The sequence below is a fragment of the Convolutriloba macropyga genome, chromosome 5 (assembly GCF_964194025.1).
Source record: "Convolutriloba macropyga chromosome 5, txConMacr16.3, whole genome shotgun sequence".
Lineage (NCBI taxonomy): Eukaryota > Metazoa > Xenacoelomorpha > Acoela > Convolutidae > Convolutriloba > Convolutriloba macropyga.
This window is the reverse complement of record NC_134472.1, coordinates 63,544,286-63,560,315: the sequence shown is the minus strand read 5'-3', so window position 1 is coordinate 63,560,315 and position 16,030 is coordinate 63,544,286. Positions and strand designations below refer to the sequence as shown.

Below are 16,030 nucleotides of genomic sequence, written 5' to 3'. Positions count from 1 at the left end.
AAAGAACAGAAAAAATTTGATTGATGTACAAAAAATTTTTTAAAGTGCCAGCTATTTTGATTTCATTTCGTTGTTGGACATACTCCTGTTTCTTAATGAGAGCATTGAGGAAACTAAAACTTATAAAATCAAAGTTCAAGTAGCGGGCATCTAAAATTCGGCTTAATGGGTTTATCCGGTTTCGATTTTTATTTACTTTCATAAATGTGTATTTATTCTGTGTATATAATGTGCGTGTGTGTAAGCTATTATGACCGGTATTTAATGTACAAATGCATTTTTGTTGCTGTTGACACTGTTTATGGTATTTATATTTTGGCAAGGCCAAACAAATAATTCATTCAGCACGAAGCCTTACAGTGTTTACACTGACTTAAAAATTATCAAAAAGGAAAAAGAAACAAATGGGTTTAAAAGGCTGAAGATAATCTGTCCTGAACATTCAGCTAAAGACTACAAAGTGGGCGAGTATGAAGTGTGCGGGTGTCCAATTCCAAATACGGGAGAATCATTCTACGATGACAAAGCGGTGCACGAGTACTGTCGGGTACTGAAGAGGAAATGCCTGAAACACTACAAGTGGGAAGTGATGCGAATAGCCACAATAGACGCTGAGAGAGTGAACAACCTGATCAAGTATGATGAACTGTTGGAGTCTGAGAGTCGTGTTGAGAACAGTCTGAAAACGAGAGGAAGTGTCATGGATTTATTGCTCAACTCATGTCAAGCTCATTGAAGCTGGTAAAAATCGTAATATTTTGATAATTGGGGCCATATTTCTGTTACAGTTAAAATTTCAATTCAGAAAATAAATTGACATTCTGCAAAATAAGTTGGTTGAAATGTTTATTGAAGGCTAGCGAGATGCGAGTTACGAATTTGTCGTCCCCCAAAAAAAAACCAATAAATCAATATTACGATAAATCGGAATACGTATTGAAGTATACGTATAGGTAAGAATACACTTCGAAATAATTCAAATTAATGCCCAGCAATCTGCAAAATGAAAGTTACGAGGCTTTGGGTACAAAAGTGATGGAGATGTACGTCAGAAATTCACAAACGACCAACTATTCGATTCAGAATGATCTGTTGATAACCATAGTCGGTTGCCGCTGATAGCCAGCTGATTAAAAGCCAGATTCTACCATGATAATTCGAATTCAACAGCTGATCTTGCGCTGTTTTTACCTCTGTGAGATAATAAGGCAGTGCCTCTGAATGCTTAATAATTTCGACTTCACCCAAAAACACAGCAGGTGAATATTTTCATGAAAGATCCTCTAGTTTATAAATCTATTGAATGGAAATAAAAGTGTGAAATGTGGAATTGTGAACAAGTGGACAGACCCCGATTCCACGGACATTACAGCAAGATTTGGTCTCAACTAGGCATTTTCAGTCGCTTTGACTGTCGTTGACAATTGCATGATCGCTAAAGGTCGGTGCTATGCTGGGAGTCGGAAAAACGATGGATTCTCAGTGCAAAGTTGATGGACAATTGTGTGCTGGAAACGAGTGGGATGATTCAATTCCAGGGAAACATGAATGGATTGGTGGAGCTGAATGAAAATGATGGTGTACAATTCTCAGTGGGAATAGACAAATATTGAAATTAGATAGCAGCAATATAAAATACATTATGCATATTTAGTCGGCTTCTCTGCTATTGCATCTGTCTGTAACAAATAGTTCATTTCCATTGTCGCCATTCTTATCGCATATTCAACTTGTCATTGGCAGTTCCATTATATAATACTGTTCAGTATAGTTCTTTAATGGTGTTATTGTGTTTGTAGTTAGTCATTGAGAGCAAATTTCACATTTTTCTCTGCTCTTTTTGAGTCTTATATTAATGGTGACTTCATAATGAACGGATTAATTAGGCACGGCTTGAATATTTAGTTTACTTTGATTCAGTTTGACTCGACCTTTTTTAAATTTTTCAGATCCATTTGTGGTCGTTAAAGCATTGTGGAGACATAGCAAATCAAGAACAACTATTTTAGTAGTCGTTCTTAGTTACAGCAACGGTATCAAGTATCTCTTTAAGAGAGGTTCTCAAATAACAACTTATTAATAGATCCACGCATTCGATTCTTATCTTACTCAATAAACCGACACCTATTCTACTATGGACCAGATTGTGACTACAATTGAGCCAGTGAGACAGTTCGCCAAGGACTCCATCCGGCTGGTGAAGAGGTGTTCCAAGCCAGACAGAAAAGAATTCCAGAAGATTGCACTGGCCACTGCTGTCGGTTTTGCCATAATGGGCTTCATCGGGTTCTTCGTCAAACTCATTCATATCCCAATCAACAACATCATCGTAGGAGCATAACAAAAAATACTCTACATGTACAAGTGGAACAAATGAATGAAGTGAGATGATGTATGTTGAATGGTTCTGACATGTCTTGAGCTGCTGGATACCAAATAAAGTAATTGTACTGGGACAAGAGTATACTTCTTTATCGAAGCAACTGATTTGTTGAAGCAGATTTTAAGGAACAACCAGTTGCCGGGCATTTGCCTTCCCTTCGAAATATAATATAATAAATTGACGTTTGATCTTTTTAATGGTAGAAAGTTATGAAAGTTTTGCTAAACATTTTTTGGGTGGGGGTCGTATGTTGTATCTACTTTTATGAACAGTAAGTTTTAGTAATCCGACTTAAAAAGCACCTTAAAAGAAGTTCAGTAATATTTTGTCCCCGTACACAAGGATATCATTGGTCTAAATGTTTGACTTTCCAACATGATTATTTACTCGATTATTTGTGGCTATTTGCCTCCTGTTTTCCAGTAGTCCATTTAATGGAAGCTCTATGTTCCTAAGTTGTTTTTACCTACGGAGTTCATCGCAGTTGTCGTAAATGACAGTTTGTACACATCTGACGATGTCGATGTGAGTGATAGTGAATGTATCTATGTAGCTAATATAAAGTATACTTTATTTGATTTAATTGTCTAGTTAATTGCTCTCAAACGAAGTTTGTAGCAATTATATTAGTCCTGTTGGTCTTTCTTTTTTTATGCGATTATTCGCTTGACCGATTTTTCGTCTGACGCTTTTGACTTTTCGTCCTCAAAAACGGGATAAACAGGTAGCGCCCAGTTGGCATTAAGTGCTCTTAGAGCCTTTCAGCTCAAACTGTTTTGGAGACTTATACTTATGGTGTGAAGGGCGGTTCTTAGAGGTTGAGACATCCCCCCACCCTGTTGACTTCCCACCCCCACTATTGCCTCCACCCCCACCGCGCTGTTGCACCCCCCAACCCAGTGTTGCCCCCCATCAGCCCCAGGTGCACCCCCCCCCCCCCGTGGCTAGCTACTGACGAAGCCAACCGCTCGCCCGTCGTTTGAGAGCAATTCGCCCGACGTTGGTCGGTTATGTTTATAATTGGGATTTGGTGGCTTACTGAATTTAACGTTATATCTGTCTTTTTTGAAGAAATGTTTTTGCCATTTTTAAAAGATTTCGGTGAAGGAGTATTAATTGAATATTCGGATTTTTCCGTTGCTGGAAATGTTTAATTGCTCTATTTGAAGCAATTAAGTTTCAAGCAATTAATTTTGAAGCAATTATTGTAAACGTGTGTCTTTTTTTCCGCAAAATTTTTGCTTGACCAATTTTGCGCTTTTGCTCTATTACGTTCTCTTGATTTCATCTCTAGAGTGACTTCTTCACGTTTGATTTTTGCGTGATCTAACTTGCTCTTATTCGGAAATTAAGTCTGTTGCTAAAACAAAAGCGATTGTAAATTGCGCGGCTGTCGTTCGAAAGCTATTTGGCCAAAATTTTTCGTTTAATTTTCTAACATTGTGTAAAAGTAGCACGTGAGCTCATCGTAGTTATTTTTCCACTAGAATTCCGGAAGCTAATGGAAAACTAACAGATTAATGGTTCCGGAAGATTTCCTGAAGTAATCCAAGTACAAAGAAAATTAGTTAGTCACTAAATCAAAATGAATTTTTTTAAAGAAAGGCCATAAAATATAATTGAAGTTCCTGAATTAAATATAAAACAACCACGGTACTATAAATAACGAAAAGTTTATGGTAGTCGCACAAAATGCTAAGAGTGCAGTTGGTTGTCTATGACATTCTATTCAGGAAATAAAATGTTTACTACAAGAAATAACACAAGATGCATTAAAACTCCAATCTTTACTCTATCAATCTTCAATTCTTCAAACCCTACTGCCTTAACAACCAAGCACTCGTTAAACAGAATAAAGTAATAGAAAAAGATATTTAAAAATTTTCTGCAGTAGATGCAGCAATCTACTGCTGCGTCTTAAAAAATGGCTGCCGTAGATGCAGCAATCAAAAGAATAAATAAAGTTTTGTTTCCTAAAGCGAAATGGTGTGTTCTTGATAAAAACAAAACAACTGATTAATAGCTTTAGTTTAAAGACAATATACTCTTTAATCTCGTTTTCTAAATTATCTCAAACCGGTACACAATACTACCAAAGACAAATACAAGTACTAGTAACAAATGTTGCTCATTTGATTTGAAAAACTACTCAGCAACCGCAAAAATGCTCAGATTGTTGAAATATTGTACTAAAATCAATTAGAGCCTATTAAATTGGTCGTTTTGTCCCACATTTGTTATTAAGTACCACTCAACATCAACAATGAGGTTACAATGACTCAATGATAGCAGTTGATTTCAAGGATGAATAATGGAAAAATTGTCAACTCAATATGCAACAGTTTAACTTCTGAAGTGGTAAGAGTTGGAATTTTTTGAACGGCTTCTTGGTTCCCTCACTTTTTTTCTTTTTGAACTCAATTTCTTTTAGCTATTGCCTCTCTTAAACGCTGATTTTTTCTTAATGGAAAAAAATTTTGTGATTGTTTGCTTTGTTTAGGTTTGTGGCCCCTTGTTTGTTAATTATAGAATCCAAGATTCTGATATGAAGAAAAATATCTGGTGCTATTTAAGTTGTAAGCTGGCAAATTTTAAAAGAAGGTTAATTTATTTAAAGTATCTGATTATTTCAACCTACCTTGCTGTTATTCATGTTTGACTCTTTGCGATGACTCTCATTTTAAAAATCAAGGTATTAGACTTCAAATTCCAATTTCGTCAGAATTGATTGATTATGCGTTCAGAAGCCAGTTCATAAATATTTCGATTTATTTTTCAACCAGTTTGTTCTCATGTGGTTGCTGTTTGTTGAACTTCATCGAGCTCGAAATCGGGTTGTCAAGTTTTTGATTGAGCTTGGCATGAATATGCTGCTTAATTTCCAGCAACCTGAAAAACAATTTAGAAACTGATAAAAACTGCGATCTTAAGTGTCTCGATCGCATCAGTCTATTGTTCAACAGAAATCGGCAGCTGTGGCTATCATGAGATTACCACCAGTGCGCTGTTTTTTTTACAGTTTTTTGAGAACCTTGAGGCTAATGTCGGACGTTATTCAGTCGGAAAAAGTCTTACAGATAAAAATGGATTCGTTTAAATTGTGATAATCAAAGTATTTTTTGCCAATAATTTTTGATTAGTCTCGTCGAACAACGTTTTATTCAGTTACTGTAGTCTTGTATATCTCTTTATGCAAAATTTTCACTTGAAGCTTTTTGACTCGACCGCTATTAACTTCTAAGTTCTTGACTTTTTGAGTTTTACTGGATCTAGTTTCTTTTCTCATATAAAGTTTTAAGCACCTCAGCTCAATTGATGGCAGTTTATTACTAAAAGTAATTGAAGACTACCGAATTTGGTTGCAGGTCTATTTTGACCTGTAAAAGTGCTAGTTGGAGCTTTATGCCTCCCATTGATGACTCTTATTTGCCTTCAGGTCTTCAAATTTTGCCTTAGAGAGTATTATATTGTCTAAATTGAGCATGCAAATCGATTTAATTGGTTGACATCTTTTTTTGCGCTGTACGAGTACGTCAAGATTATTTCTGAAAGGAATTTCTGAAGTGGAGAAGTTGGTTGAGCTGTGCTTGGGATGTATAAATTTTCGTGAGACGCCGGTACTTCTGTCGTTTTTATTCTTTCTGTTTTAAGAAAAATTGTTGAAATTTTTGCAGTTTACACCAAATCTGTCTGAACTGGTGCTGACTTGTTATTATTCTAGTGCAACATTTTTGGGCATTTTTTGGTTCCTGTAATGGGGTAGCGGATAAGGAACGAGATAACAGCTGTCAACGTCCCGCATTTTTAGAATTAGCTGCGGAATCACAAGTTGCTTTTTATTAGTGCGAGAGTTGAACGGAGTTGTTATTGACCACAAAGGTTATTGTTTCGCCAAGATTTTTGTTATATAGCGTCACGCTAGCTCAAAATCAACTTTGTTGATTAATTCATGCAATTATTGGACTGAATTACGTGCATGAGGCCATTTTTACTCTTAGTGGATCGAATGTATTCGCATGAATATTTTTTTGCTCACATAATACCTACCTTACTCCTCAGGTCGAATGAAGATATACCTGTGTAGTTGAATGTTATTGGGGATGCTTTACGGTAGATAAGACTAAATCAACTGAAGAGATCACTGCAAGTAGTAGAAAAACAAAATTTGTCTTTGTTCTTTTTGGTCTCATTCTGTCAAGTAATATTTTGAAGCTAAAGATCTACAAAGCTATCGAGGCATTTATCTGCAAGATTCAGGCTATGCTTTATAATATCAATTGAAGTTCTTTGGAGCAAAATATAGGCTGTCGACGTATGTGTCAAGGAAAGAAATACGGAAAACATTCGCAATCATTTTATGAAAGCTGTAACCAGCTAACCACATTAGCATATATTTCGAACAAGGAGGCTCGGTAATGTGCGTTCGCACATAAAGTTCTGACCCACATTTTTGGCATAAATGTCTACCAAATGAGGAACAGATAGAAAACCCCCAAAATTTAAGTATTTTTCAAAAATGAGCATGAACAAAGATCGCTTCCTGGAATCACTCATTACTAAGAAAGCAAGTCAAGACGAACAACAAAATCAAGTAACAACAAATATTAATTACAACCAAAACTTTAATATTAATTACAACCAAAACTTTTATATTAATTACAACACATCCATTTAAAAAAACTTACAAGCTCAAAATAGCGTCGAATAAACTGAAAGTCAGCAAAACAACTTGTTCTTCACTAAAACGATATTGATCCACTATAAAAAGGTTCGGTAGCAATTAGACAAAAAAAGAACAGAAAAAAAGCAGCCAAGAAAAAAAAAACTGGCTTATATTTTCAAAAACAATTAATTTCAAAATAACGAAAACCATTAGATGGCAATTGAAAACATCCAATATGTTTATGATCACATACGCCTCTATAGGAGGGCATTAAGACCTTTCATTAATCAATTTTCGGTTACAAAAAGAACAACAAATAGAGACAACAAAAAAAATCAATTAGAACTTGCGAGAAAACGCTGTCGAAGCCCTAAAGCCATATTTGGCACCTCAAAATATGTTTAATTGAGCCTTCCTCGAACGCTAAAATTGTGTTGTAGGCCTTCTCATTAGTGAGAATAGGTAGCAAGTAGACCAAAATAGAGAAAAAGGGCAAAATTAGTTAACACATTTGTTTTTTTCCAAAAACAATTTTCGAAGTCAAGAAAGCCAATAGCTACGAAATGAAATAACTAAATAGGTTCGTCTATTCGTCCAAAGGAAGCGCTTGAGGCCTGCAATTATTTAGAATATGTCTTACCTCAACAAAAAGAGCGTTAAATATAGACAAAAATTAAAAATTAGTTTACTTTTTGTGCGAAAAACCGTGTCGAAGCCAGTGAATTCATAACAAATGCTTTTAAGAAACATTTAATTTGGTACCCTTGCTTTTTCTCTCGACAACAATGTTATATATTACCTCTTATTAACGGGACTAGGCAATAATTAGACACAAAATGCAAAGTTGAACAACGTTGAAAGGAGTTTTTTTTGAAAACAATAGTTTTCAAAGTCATGAAAGCCATCAGCTATCTACTCAAATCAGAATAAAAGCTCATTTAATCAGTCATAAAACGTCAATGAGACCTGTCATTAGTCAGGTAATTTCATACGACTAAAAAGACAGAGTAAAAACGACAGTTGAAGTCAATTTTGAAAAAAAAATCAAAAATCTTCGAGAAAGAGTGTCGAAGCCGTTTAAAACATAATCTGTCCCTTTCAGGATCTTTATATGTTCAATTGTGCATCTCTTCGAATACCTATAATGTAATATGTGAACTGTCAATAATAGGATAATGTTACAAAACGAGAAAAAAAACGCGATAAAGGGGCCAATTCCTAAAAATAGTAAAAAAAAATGAAATCTAGTAGTATCAAAGCCAGAAAACCACAACTTAACGCTTAAAACCGCGAATAAATCAAAATTTAATTCAGTAGAAGGAAGAGGAAGAATACGCATTCTTTCTTTGCTGACACTTCGCTAAAAGTTGACCAAGTTAAGAGAAAAATAGTGGCAAAGTTCAATAAGCCATTGTTTAATTAAAAAGCAAATTTTTGTAAAAGTCAAAACGATCATAATCTTTCGAATAAAAAAAATAGATTAATTAGTTTGGAACTGTTTTGGAAGCCAATCGGACCTATCAACAGGGAGCTTTGATGTGAATTGTTCTGTTCTTTAATTAACATAAAAAGCGCGATTTTTTTTAAAGACCGACTGATTATATACCGAACTATTTTTTTCAATTCTAACAGTCCAACATTGGAGCAAAACCAGCCCCGCTATTGTTGTTCTCCCATTTAGAACACTCAATTGTTCCAAATGCATTAGATCTAGATAATTTGTTAGTTAAAAGATTAAAAATAAATGCTGCGTTTTTACTACTCATATTGTAAAGTTAGCAAAAAACGGCAAAATTTTAATTCTAGACTACTCTCAATGGAAGTGGAAGTAAAACTAGCTCCTTTTGTAGTTTACAAAGATTTTGTTGGTTGTTTTTGTGGTGTGTACCTCCGGCAAATTTAATCAAAGTGGACTGAAAAAGCTTATTTCGAGAAATTTTTGAAAAAGGCTGAATTTTGAAATGTTTTGCTAAAATTTTAGCAAGAAAAAATAAATCAAAATAGTCAACAATACTTTTTGTCTCTGAAAAACAAAATCAACTTCTTTATTGTTTACAATTATAACATTTTGTACCAAAACTGACAAAATTTTAGGCGAAATTCCGGAAAATGTGAATAAAAACAGCGGAAATTCGTCTATTATTCACAAAACTTCAAACCTCGATAACTCCCTGTAAAATACGAAATTCAAAGAAATCTTTTTAATTCCGCATTTTACGCTGGATGGACTTTTTAATGATACCACTCACAACTCTGTACGATGAATATATCGATCGGTCAAAATTGTCTGAACAAAAAAACCTTTGAGTGTTTAGTTCCTCCCCCCTCAAGAGGGTCGGAACAATTAGCTGTTGCCGTAAAAAATACGAATTTAATAAATTTGTGACGAAAAAAAATGTAAAAAATTTAGTTTTTACAATCCTAAGCTGATGCAAATAACAATCCGAAATGTAAAGAAGAAAAATTACAGTAGTAAAAGTTGCTCACGTCATCCCATATTTTAATAATTTCCCTTCAAATCTTCCCATTGGTCGGTTTCTTAGAAATATCTCAACCTCGGAGGGTCAGGGGACCAACCGGTTTTGCATTTGTAATATATTTCAAAAATATACCTTGAGGGAAAGAAAGATATTGATATAAACTAAGCAAAAAAATTAACAAAGATTTGTCCCCGTAATGTTTTGTATCTTACCCTAAATATCATGTCAAATCACTACAAGGCTATGAGAACTTATCAAAGCTAACCAAAGAAAAGTTTTGGCTTTTTTTCTGAAATACTTCATTTTCTAAATCGCTTTTCTATATTTTTGTTTTTAAAAGGCAATTATTTTCACCGATAATTGATTTAAAGGAGTTTTGCGGTTGAAACGGTACGACAGAAATACAATACCACATGTTTTCATTTTTATAAATTGAGTCTCCGATTTTCTAAGTGTTTTCTTCAACCTCCAGCAGTTTTCGTCTGTATACCTAAATGTAGACATAATTTAGCGCTTTATCAACGTTTCTGGGCTAGAAACTCTTAAATGTAATTTTCTGTACTTTTGGAGAAAATATTTATTGAGATCTTAATGAATCAGAAGCCTTTTGTTATCTACCGTTTGATAATTTGACCACATAGATATCATTTTCTATCTTCAGATCGGTTGGTTGTCTGAATCAGAGAGCCAAACAAACTGATCCAATAAGTTTCCGCACAACTCTCTCGTGTGTGCCCCCAACAGAGGAGAGAGAGGCATCTTCGAATAGCACACTTTAGTGCACCTCGGCAATACTCTTTGCAATTACAATGGTCCGAATCTCCTCAACTGGAGAGATCATTCAAGACGACCAGCCCAATGCCCGCAACAGACAGTCCTCTGGCTTTGGAAGTAAGCTGGGCTCCTTATCAAACTCTGCGGCCAATTCCGTAGGAAGAAGTCAGCAGGGAAACTCGAGGTCAGCTTTCGGTACCATCGATTCCATTCGGACCGACAACAACTTCCCGGGTAACTCAATGAGCGGCGAAGGCGGCAATGGCAGGCCAGTCTATGGCGGGCACGATCGTGGGTCCTCTAACGGGGGTGATAGTCAGAGAAGGGGTGCTGCCCCTGACACGGACATATTTTCGTCCATGAATCAGAAATTGATCCATCTTGGAGTTCCTAGGATTCCAATTGGCCCCATTGTTATGGAGCCGATTGTTCTAGCTGGACTGGGGCTGAGCTATCTGGTGCTTGGTGCGAGAGGATTAATATTTGGAGGTTTTCTATTTGGGTTCTACCAGTACTCGAACTTGAGATCGTAGCTAACGTTGTAACCCAGAAACTCGAGACAAGAATATTAGGCGTAACAGAGCAGCTTTTAGTAATCTTAGTATACATCATCTTTTTGTTTGGAAGTAGTTCGGAAACAGGTCTTGTTTGGTGGAGTCTTTTCACTGTTACTGTTTTAACACCCAGCTAGTTTGAATAACTGTAGATAATCATATGAACAAATTTAATTTATTTTGGCGAATAACCTCTTTCTCAGATTACATGAGAGCATGAATTAATGCCAGAATCTTCTTCATCTAGCATGGATGAGTTCGCAATTTTCTCAAATATCAGTGGATTCAACTTGAAGGATAATTGAAATAAAGACAAAGTAAAAACGGAGTGAAATTTTTGCAGATCCCTTATGTGACGTTCAGATCTGCCACGTGCTCAATTTATAGAATCATTCAATGTTAAAACACTCACTTGCATATTTTTCAAATGCCGGAAGTCTGCAGTGCCAGAAGTTAAAATGCCAGAAGTTGCTACTTAGCCAGAAATTGAATTGCGTTGACTTTCGTCATTTTAAAACGTGCGCGTTTCGTGTTTTAAGCATGGTTAAGTGACTCTGAAGAAGTCACTTCGAAATTCTGACTTAATATCTCGAACCGCTTCTCGGTTCTCGATAAACGCCAGAAGTTCTCAGTGGCTTCAAGCTGAGTCACTTAACCATTACTTCGCTTTCGCTTATAATTTCATCTAGACAAACCAGAATTTCTTATGTCCTCGAAATTGAGAACTTCATGAGAAACAGGAATTTCAGAGGTTTAAGTGCCCGAGAAACTTTTCCATGAAACTTTCGAAGATTATAAAAATTATAGGATATGAATTGAGAGTGGTGGCTCATTAGCACAAGCCTTACCCTATTGATCCAAGTGTTTAATTTCATTTAGAATAGCTTAATTTTAAGCTTCAACACCAATAAATACCATTGACAATAATACCAATAACCAATAAATAGCTTCAACGCCATTAAAAAATGTCCATAATTTTGAGGAAATTGAAAAAATTGAAAATTGCTTACAATTTTTCTGATAAAGTAAACAATTACCAATACATGCACCTCGATATTCCTAAGTTCGAAACCTCTTCAAGCAATGCCTTCATGAATTCTGATGGACGTGAAGCAGCTTCTAAACGCAGCAAAAAACAAGTTGGTAGTGGCGGTGGTGATGGTGTTGGTGTGCTTGAGGTGGAGAGCAAGAGGGGGGGGGGGTGTAATTTTTTGGTTTTATATATATTTTTTGGATTCGAATTGTACTCTTCAAGCTGTCTAATGCTATCACTCATCTTTCTAAAGTGCATAGAAAAGTTGCTTCTATTTTTTAGTGGCTTATATTTTTTTCACCTCGATTATCTGCAATCAAACTGTCATAGAAGTGTTTTTTTCTAAGGGATTTCGTGCTCCCAACATTATAGAAAAAAATTAAAAGTTTCTACGTCTGACTAAAAATGTTTTTTAGGAATTACAATCCGGTTGTTGGGTACAAATTTGAAGTATATTGAACTAAGAAGCTTCATATCCACCACTTCAGTCGAAGTTTCTTTTTACTTCTATGAATAACTTTGTGAGCTGTTGGAGAACAGGGTTGTCCATAAATTTGCAACCATATACTTGATCACACAGAAAAGTTACACTATCAACTAACGTCTCGACGATGGTGAGCAAATTATTTATTTTTGAAATGAGGGTTTTGTAACTTCAACGACAAAAACCCCCTAGAGGGGGTTTTTGTCGTTGAAGATTATAAACGGCGTTCAATTCGCAGCATTTGTCCGCCAGTGTTCTACGATGTATATTTTTTGACGTGTACATAATTAAAAGCGTAGTTGAGTGCTAAAATAATACATTCAAAAAGAGCAGTTGAACAGACCAGGAACATAATGAAAAATATTTAAATCTATACATTTAAAACTATTTAAAAGTGTATATATATAAACATAACAGGGCTTGTATAGAAAATATAGAAGATGCAGGAACACTAGAAAGTTCCGGCGAGCAGGCAAAATATATTTGCTTTTTAAAAAAAAACTCGGCTAATAGAAGACATTCATTGAAAACCTCACTTAATATTTAAATAATTCAAAGGCATGTTACGTCCTCTCTAGCTGCAAGGGTTAAGTTTGAGTGAGCCGAATCTTTTTACGTTCTCCTTAAAAGAACTCAGAGCTCATAAATTATGATTGTTCTCTCATCTTTCCTCATGAGAAATTCAACGAGGAAAGGTGGATGATTGTTAGTTATTCCTTAATGTTATTTTGTATAACTAGATATGTGTAATACCATGTTTGTATCTCCACGATTTAATTGTTCCGACCCCCACCTTAGTGGGGAGGGAGGAACTATATACTCAACTGGTTTTTTTTGTTCAGTCAATTTTGGCCGACCGATATATTCATCGTAAAGAATTGTGAGTGGTATCATTAAAAAGCCCGTCCAGCATAGAATACGGAATTAAAAAGATTTTTCCTATTTTTGGTTTTTACAGGGAGTTATCGTGGTTCAAAGTTTTGTGAACATTCGACTGTTTTTGTTCACATTTTCAGTAATTTTTGCTAAAATTTGGCACAATTTCGCTAATATAATTCAAAATAAGTTAAAATTTTTAACGGCAGAGTCATGTTGTTACCCATAGAGATAGATGAGCGTTGCTGAATTGTTTGATTGAAGTTTTTTTGGCTAAAATTTTTGATAAAATTTTCAAAATTCAAACATTTTTCATCAAAAATATCACAAAATATGCTTTTTTGGTCCACTTTGTTAAAGTTTGCCAGACTTAGTGTCCTAGAAACCTTTATAGTGACTCCAAAATCTCAAACAGAGCGGTAGTTGCAATTAAGCGCCGTATGAAAGTCTTCTGGAATAAAAACTTTGCCATTTTGTGCAGATTTAACTCGATAATTATATAAAATGCATATTTTTTTTTCAATATTTGAAGAATTCAACTCAACGATTGGTCTATTTCGCAAACACTTGGAACACTTGGTCGATTTGCTGGGCGCCCGACAAAATCAGGGAGAGGTTCGATAATATCATGGACTCTTAGAATCAGACTTTTTGGTTTTTATTTTGATGCTGCCTTTTTTCAAAATATTTTGCTTTTGTTTTCTTAATGGTAATTACTGACAATATTTTTTATTCACGGCTCCGCTAATGACAGCTCCAATTTACTTAAATTTGAGGCCGAATGTAGATACAGTTTGTATTCAGAGAACCAAAGGGTTTTTACGGCTTTGAGGAAGAGTTTTAATATAATTTAACTGAATTCTTGTCTTTTGCTTTAAATTGTTTTTCTTTTGGCAGTCTCATTTTGAAAATTAACCACTCAAAGATCTAAATTTCCTCCTCAGGAGGGGCAAGTGAACCTTTTCTATTCTTTCGGTTGTTACCTAATGTCTCTTATGTTATTGAATGTATTTGTTTTAAGGAAATTTCTGTGATTTTTTGAACTTGTCAATTTTTATATTGTTTGTCAACATTTTGCTTATTCTCAGTAAATACAGGTTGACCGTTCCTCCTGATATAATAAACACTAATTTTGTGGTCGGTTGTTTTAACAGAAGGCTTTCTTGCTTTTGGTGCTACGTGTTTTCATACAAAATTTTCTTATATCTGTGCTTAATTGCCCATTTTTGCTGTTGTTTTTGTTTTTTTTTTGTAAATTGTCACATTTTTTAACAATCTAACAGAAAAAAACTTTAAAACATTTGAAACTGAACATAATTTTTGCTTTCGTAACATATGGTTTGAAGGGCTGCGACACCGTTCTCTTGCAGAAAATGGTAAAGTTTTTTTTATTTTTGCCCTTTATTTCTTGTTAATTTTTGTTGTCATATGACAAATATTGTGTAATTAAAGGTCTCAGTGGCCAACTATACATTAAAAAAAGAAATTAAATAACTGATATCGGTAAATAACTAATATTTGTTTTAACTTTCGAATTAAATTTCTAAAAAAAGTGATAGTTTTCTTCAATTTATCCCTTTTTGTTCTGGTTTGCGTTTTCTTTCGTAATTTACAATGTTGCATCATTTTCGTAATTTAGCCTCATTATTTAGAGCTCCTTTTCATGTTTTGTCGAATCAAACAATAATTTTCTTGTTGTTTAAACTTTTTAAATGATGTCTTCAGGGCTTAGACAATTTGTTTCAGAAGAATTTTGTGAAGTTTAGATACTTTTCAGTTTTTGTGGTTCTTTTTGTTGTCATTTTGTGATAGTCGTTTTACGAAAAGATAATATGATGATCAAAGGAGACACAAAAGAAGATGTTATTTTCTCGCGCTTAATATCTTATAAATTTAATGGCTTCAAAACTGTGGTTTTGTAAAGTTGTTTGTGAAACTTATTAGTTCAGCTTGTATTTAATATAATTTTATAATCTTATGATTTAGTCTCATTAATCACAGTCGCAATTAGTTTACCGAGTAGTTGCAAGACAATGTGTCTAGTCTTTTAGTCGAAAGCTTTTGTTGGCTATGATTTTAAAAAAACTTGTTTTTAATAAAAAAAAAAGAGATAGATTTTTGAGATCTGCCAATTTTTTTACTGTTAAATTGTAGCTAAGCATCTCTATATACAATTCACATCATTTATCTATTGAAATACAATTAGCTCTTCATAACGGTTTTATTTTTCTTAAATGGTCTTTCTTCTTGGAACAATCAGTTTTCATAGAACCAATTTTCGTGATTTTTGCATATTTGCCCCTTTTATGTAGGTTTTTGTTTCATAGTATCACAATAATGGGCGTCATTTGATTTACAAATGTTGCTACCTTCAAAAAATGCGAACGAAGATTTTTATTGTTTTGAGTGATCAGCTTAATACTTAATTGATTGGGGGGACATCGTTTTCGTGCATAACTTTTCGTGCAAATTTTTAGTTTTTGCCTGTATTTGTCGTTCTTTTTGAGATGTGCCAATTTTATTACTGTTAAGTTGTAGCTAAGCATCTCTATATACAATTCACATCATTTATCTATTGAAATACAATTTGCTCTTCATAACGGTTTTGTTTTCCTTAAATGATCTTTCTTCTTGGAACAATCAGTTTTCATAGAACCAATTTTCGTTATTTTTGCATATTTTCCCCTTTTATGTAGGTTTTTGTTTTCCTTTCACAGTATCACAATAATGGGCGTCATTTGATTTACAAATGTTGCTACCTTCAAAAAATACAAACGAAGATT

The 16,030-nt window shown here is 34.4% G+C and overlaps 3 protein-coding genes across 3 annotated transcripts; all 3 read left to right on the top strand.

Moving 5' to 3' along the window:
• Window positions 1–301: 301 nt before the first annotated feature.
• Window positions 302–1,837, top strand: LOC142340461 (CXXC-type zinc finger protein 1-like). The gene has a single exon (XM_075391035.1). It carries the CDS (start codon window positions 302–304, stop codon window positions 734–736), a length of 435 nt encoding a protein of 144 aa, XP_075247150.1. The 3' UTR covers window positions 737–1,837.
• Window positions 1,838–1,918: 81 nt separating this feature from the next.
• On the top strand, window positions 1,919–3,443 carry LOC142339539 (protein transport protein Sec61 subunit gamma). Its single transcript, XM_075389647.1, has one exon. It carries the CDS (start codon window positions 2,135–2,137, stop codon window positions 2,339–2,341), a length of 207 nt encoding a protein of 68 aa, XP_075245762.1. The 5' UTR covers window positions 1,919–2,134; the 3' UTR covers window positions 2,342–3,443.
• Window positions 3,444–10,191: 6,748 nt separating this feature from the next.
• On the top strand, window positions 10,192–11,045 carry LOC142340158 (uncharacterized). The gene has a single exon (XM_075390661.1). It carries the CDS (start codon window positions 10,336–10,338, stop codon window positions 10,831–10,833), a length of 498 nt encoding a protein of 165 aa, XP_075246776.1. The 5' UTR covers window positions 10,192–10,335; the 3' UTR covers window positions 10,834–11,045.
• The last annotated feature ends 4,985 nt before the right edge of the window (window positions 11,046–16,030 follow it).